The 6,311-nt window shown below is 29.9% G+C and overlaps 1 protein-coding gene across 1 annotated transcript; it reads right to left on the bottom strand.

Moving 5' to 3' along the window:
* Positions 1-2,526: 2,526 nt before the first annotated feature.
* On the bottom strand, positions 2,527-5,159 carry LOC107918610 (protein LURP-one-related 15). Its single transcript, XM_016848206.1, has 3 exons — positions 4,852-5,159; positions 4,540-4,767; positions 2,527-2,905 (listed from the first exon to the last, which is right to left on the bottom strand). Exons 1-3 carry the CDS (start codon positions 5,125-5,127, stop codon positions 2,762-2,764), a joined length of 648 nt encoding a protein of 215 aa, XP_016703695.1. The 5' UTR covers positions 5,128-5,159; the 3' UTR covers positions 2,527-2,761.
* Positions 5,160-6,311: the final 1,152 nt, after the last annotated feature.

A 6,311-nucleotide genomic window follows, 5' to 3' on the forward strand; every position in this document is an offset into this window, starting at 1 on the left:
GCCACCTAGCTTCACTATTCTCTTAATTTACCATACTTTGAGACCTAATTTTAAATGTCTCAGCAAGCCTTATTTGATTAATGAGGCTCACCACTAACACTGATTCTTTTACCTACCCAATGGTAGGGATAAATTGCAATTTAGTTATATTTTCAGAAGGTAGAATTTTCCTTTCTCTCTTTGTACCAAAACAAAGCAAAATGTTTGCAGCCTCACTCCCCTCATCCAGCCCAGTTAGCAGCTATGGTGAGATTTCTTGGCATCACTATCATTTGCCACCCATCACCAAAATTCCTTTAAATATTACACACTTTGACACCTAGCCGGAATGTGTCATTTACACCTTTTAATGGATCTTATTTAACATACATTAAGTAGCTTAATTGCCACAAAGTCTTTTTAACTCAATGGGAAAATGCACTTTAGATCCCCCATAATCTCTTTCAATTTCCAAAGTAGTCCTTACCGGAAGTTGTCAATGACTATTATCCAACTTTAATTAATTCTTCTTATATTATTCAAATATAACTAGTTACTTTTTCAAGAAATTTACAACATCAGAATAACAAGATCTTAGTATAATCTTCCTTCGATCCGAATTTTGAATATGTTGGGTTCTAGCATACATGTTTAGCTACTACTAGTAATATATTAGCTAAGGTTCTTGTTGATGAACACACGAATTAACATAAAACTGGTTTCATCTTAATATGTTACAGTAGTGAAAGCTAACTGGTAAGAAAGAAAAGTAAACGAGCCGAAGTCAAAAGTGTAGATAACAACATATTATAGTGAAAAGTAGGTTTCATGAAATTAAGCATCAAGCACGCAGAAGATCGTCTTTTGAACCTTAGAGTTATCTAATTATACCTTTCTCCTAAGCTCTTCATTTTGCTTCAAGAGTTCCTGGTGGAATGTTTGTTTCTGTTCGAATCGTGTATTATGTAGGGCCCTTTTTTCTACATGAATGTCTTCAACTCTTGAAGAGCAAGAAACTGCTGCGACGACACCTCCTGACCAGAAGAAAGTGGTGACCCTTGGCCAGAAGGAATGTTTAAATCAAACAAGTTTGAAATTCCTGGGTAAGCCATATTACCCAGGTTTTCTAGTTTGAAAGCAAAGTAGCTGACAAACAAATCTATCCCAATGGGTTGGCCACCAGAGCCTAAGGCTCCAGCCTGTCCGGATGAAAGATTAATGGGAAAATTTTCATTTGGGTAAGCCATTGTGATTTTTTCAAACTTAAAGAAATCTATTGATTGGAAGTCTGTCCACGCTCACCGCACTAAATTGTTGAGTATTTTGTTGTGTCCTTTAAGTTGAGGAGAGTCAAATTTCTATATGACATGGTTACCATTCATTGAGGTGACGTCCTAGGTAAGTCTTATTGCACGTCAATATGTATGTTGTTCTAGACTTAAAACGTGTTCACTGGCCCAAGGGTTCACAAGTTCATTAATTTGACTTTCCACTCTCTATTCGCGAGCACCTAGGGGCATGCGAACTGTACCCGTGATCTCTCCCTGCAAACCCTGCCGTGAGCCCTTAATGCATATATCTCATCGGGCCCAAACTCTAGTTACGGGTCAGTGGTCTGAGTTATGTTCGAGTTGGTAATCAAAAATACCATAACAAGACTCACCACTAACCTCGATTCTTTTGCCTACCCAATGGTAGGGTTAAATTGCCTATTTATTGAAGGGTAGAATTTTTCCTTTCTCTTTTTTGTACCAAAACAAAGTAAAATGTTTGCAGCCTCACTCCACTTATCCAACCCAATTAGCATGCTATAGTGGGATTTCTTGGCATCATATCACCAAAATTCCTTTAATTATTACACACTTTAGTACCTAGCCACAATGTGTCATTTACACATTTTAATGGCTCTTATTGAAAACACACACATTAAGTGGCTTAACTGACACCAAGTTTTTTTAACACAATGGTGAAAATGCAATTTAGGTTCCCCCATAATCTCTTTCAATTTCCAAAATAATCTTGACCCAAAGTTATCAATTATTATTCTCTAACTTTAATTAATTCTTCATTTATTATTCGAATATAACTAATGCAATTTAGGTTCCCCCATAATCTCTTTCAATTTCCAAAATAATCTTGACCCAAAGTTATCAATTATTATTCTCTAACTTTAATTAATTCTTCATTTATTATTCGAATATAACTAATTACTTTTTCGAGAAATTTACAACATCAAAAATAACAATATCTTAGTATAATCTTCCTTCGATATGAATTTTGAATATGTTAGGTTCTAAAAAATATTACTCAAAAATCTATCACATTTTGAAGATGTTGGGTTCTAATATATGTTTAGGTTTAGATACTACTGAGTTATAAATTAGCTAAGGTTCTTATTGATGAACGCATGAATTAACATAAAACTGGTTTCATCTTAATATGTTACAATAGTAAAAGCTCACTAGTAAGACATAGAGAAGTAAACAAGCCGAAGTCAAAAGTGTAGATAACTACATATTATAGTGAACATTTTGATGAACACATGAATTAACATAAAACAAGTTTCCTCTTAATATGTTATAGTAGTGAAAGATGATTGGTAAGACACAGAGAAGTAAACAAGCCGAAGTCAAAAATGTAGATAACAACATATTATAGTAAAAAGTAGATTTCAATAGATTAAGCATCAAGCAGGCAAAAGGTCTTCCTCCTTTATGTTAACTGATCACATAAGACACAGTTACTTGTAGTTCTAATAGCATCATTTAATTTTGACGAGTGATCACTCAAAATCGTCGTCGTTGTTAATCCCATCAAGGATGGCTATGAGAGCCACCACGAAAGCATAATCCACATTCGGATATATCGTCACCATAAACTTGTCCTTCCCAAGGAATTCGCTTTCAACACTGCACTTCTTGTGCATCTGCAGTGCTCACACATATAGAACCCACACACATATACATATCATTATTCCTATGTAAATACAATCTTACAAATATTAGTATATCGGTTAAAGCACTTGGGAGATTATTTATTATTAAATTCATCAATTTAATCTATATACTATTAAAAAGAATTAAATAAATCTAAATTGAAAGATAATTAGCATTGCTTTATGCAAAATATTTTAAATTTTCTTTCCAATTGTAATTCATTTAAAAAAAATTCATTTACAAAACCATAAAAACATCAAAAAATTACTACCTTTGTTAAACAACAAATGATATTTTTTTAAAACAACAAATGTTAACTCATTTGCATTTTGAACTTATTTGATTCTTTTTAGTAGTACAGGGACTAAATTGATCCATTTAATAATAGAGGGATTAATTTGATATAGCCCCAATAATACATGGATCTCCTAAATACTTTCACCTCTATGTATCTATCTATCTATACTATTTTGTTGAGTTGATGTCACTAGTCAACTCAACATGAATTGAATTAAAAAATTACTTAAAATTCCTTTTTTTTAATTAAGCTTTGAATTTTAATATATTGATATTTTTGTCTTTTTACTATTTTTTATATGAAAATCTTAAATAAAACAACTAAAAATGCAATATCTAATAATTAAATAAAAAAAATCTAACCCATGCCTAAGAAATATTTAAACATAACTATTTTCCTATTTCACTTATAACTCAATTATTATTTTTTATACATATAATTTTAATTGAAAGTGTGACAAAATCTAGTATACTATTATAATGCATTTGATTAAATTTATGTCACTCATCAATTAAACTCTAACTTTTTACTGAATTTATCAAAAAATTATTTATTTTACAAAACAATAAATATTATTTAGAGGGTATTTAAATTATTTTATACTTTGATAAATCTCTAAAAATATATATAAGTATATGACCCCTTACTCAATTTTATATAAATAATAACATGATAACACCTCCTTTCTTAATCGGTTCTTCTCTTATCTTATTATTATTCATATCACCACTAGACTCACTCTTCCTATGAGTATTTAATCCATTCTTAGCCTCAATAATAAGTTCTTTCGTTTCTTACTTGAATGCTTAAATAAGGGATGTTACACAAATGTAAACTAGAAAATTTTATTTAAGCCATATCGTAAGTACCAATCATTTGTGTTTATATCATTATTTTTATTCTTAATTTTTATCTGTATTGTAGTTATCATTCTTATCTTAAAGCTTAACTAAAATTTACTACAAAGACTGTGAATGTTCACTAAAAGATAATAACAAATTTAGTTAAAATAAAATAATAGTAACAATATTTTGAACATTAAAAATAACATTATCTCAATAATTGTTCTATTGAATCTTGTCAATGTCAATTCCTAAAACCATTTTGTTTTATAATTGCATGATAGAAAATATATCTAACAAAGATCTATTCTATTATTTAAACTTCTGAGTAAATTGGTGTTATGAATCGGCCGAACATTAACTTAGTTGAAAAAACCTCTAAAAAGTTATTAAAGTTATTATTTATATAAAATTATTTTATACTTGTGGTGTGCCATAGTAGAGTATATGTGTAATTAAATCGTAGGAAGAGGGTGTGAAGTACCTGAGCCAAAATAGTGTTACGCTCTCCGGAATAAATGAAACAGGATCTTTCCAGCCAGCTTCCTTCCATTCTGAAATCACAAACATCCTCTTTTGGGTTGGTTGCCAAGAACACATGCAATTTTGTCTTGAGTTGGATCATTGATGATCGCTTCGCTGTGAATATCAGATCTTTTTCTTCCGTGCTTTCCCCCCTGAATACTTGCCACCTATCGTGGACGGTCATTATCTATTAACAAATCAAGGTAGCTAAATTTACATGTAGTGTTAAAATAAAGCTATGTCTGAGAAACTTGAACAACAGAAACCAAACCTTGTGTCGAAGAGTGCAAACGGGATTTCCGGCAGCATCGGTTAAGAGGCGACGGTCATGGATGCTGAAAAATTTGCCTTTGGTTTTGAACATTATGTTGCCATTGATGTCAGTTACAGCAAATTTGCCCTCACTGATGGTCAAAACCTTTCTGACGACAACCAGATCTATTGGTTGAGGGTAGCAGTATTGAGGCCCAATCACGGAAACACGAGTAGCCAAAGGTGGGTAAGCACTTGGTGTAGCCGGCGGAGGATATGCCTGTACGTGTTCCATCTAGCTACCACTGCGGTAGCCGATGAATGAAGATGAACTCTTCAATTGATTTTGTATATGGTTTACATCTTCAATTTGTACCCACGAACTCAGTCAACTCACCTCTCCTCTTGACAATTGTAACGTACTAAAATTCCTAAGATCCTGATTTCTTAAGTCCTCATGCTTAAAAAGAAAGGGTCAAAAAAAAAAAAGTTCAACTGAATCATTTAATTATCTGAAATAAGTTGGTGCTTGATAATCTAAAAATTAAGTGTTGAAAAATAAATATTAAATTTAAATTATAAAATTTGTTTTATATATTACTTAAAAGTTAATTTTTGAATATAAATAGACTGTTTGATAAGTATAGATTTTAAATTATAGAAAAATTATGTTGTAGATTTTATCTTTAATTTTTAACTTTTCACCTTATTCTAAACAAAAAATAAAATTTTAAACCTAAAGTTTTTATAGGATAATAAAATGATATTAAATGAATTGACAATATTCTCCGATAAGTAGTTCTTACCTACTTATTATTTTCTACACTTTTTTAGAAAAAATTCTATCAGATTGTTTTAATTTTGAATTATGAAACATGTGTAAAAAATAGAAATGGAATTAATTTTTTTCAATGATTTATCAAAAGAAAGCCTAAGTTAAAATTTTAAATTAACAATAATTATTAAAAACTTTAAAATATATAAAATATGAAAAACTAAAAGAAAATATTGTGTTTATAAAAAACCAAAATGAAATTGAATCAAAACCTAATAAAAAAGTCAATTTTTATTAAAAGAATATGAAAATAATAAAATAAAATAAAAATAAATTTATTGATTTTTTTAACCAATTATTTGAGTTTTCAATATGAAAGTCAAGACTAATTTTTTAATTATAATTTTTAATCTTTTAACCAATTACATGTCTTATTCTTTTCCTAAAGTATATGGTATGCTTATCATACATATACATGCATATATTTTGTAGTCAATTTAAATACCATCATTTTATCACAAAAAGACATAAAAATTACAATTATTTCTTTGAAGCATATTTTAGGTCAAAATCCAAATATTCTGAATTTTGAGATTTTTCCCTAAACCACATGTAATGCCCCTAAAATTCCTTATATTTATTTTTGTATGTTTGTGACATAAATATTTGTCTGCTTTAGTGGTTATGTGTTCTGAGAGTGATTG

This window comes from Gossypium hirsutum, chromosome D08 (genome assembly GCF_007990345.1).
Source record: "Gossypium hirsutum isolate 1008001.06 chromosome D08, Gossypium_hirsutum_v2.1, whole genome shotgun sequence".
Classification (NCBI taxonomy): domain Eukaryota; kingdom Viridiplantae; phylum Streptophyta; class Magnoliopsida; order Malvales; family Malvaceae; genus Gossypium; species Gossypium hirsutum.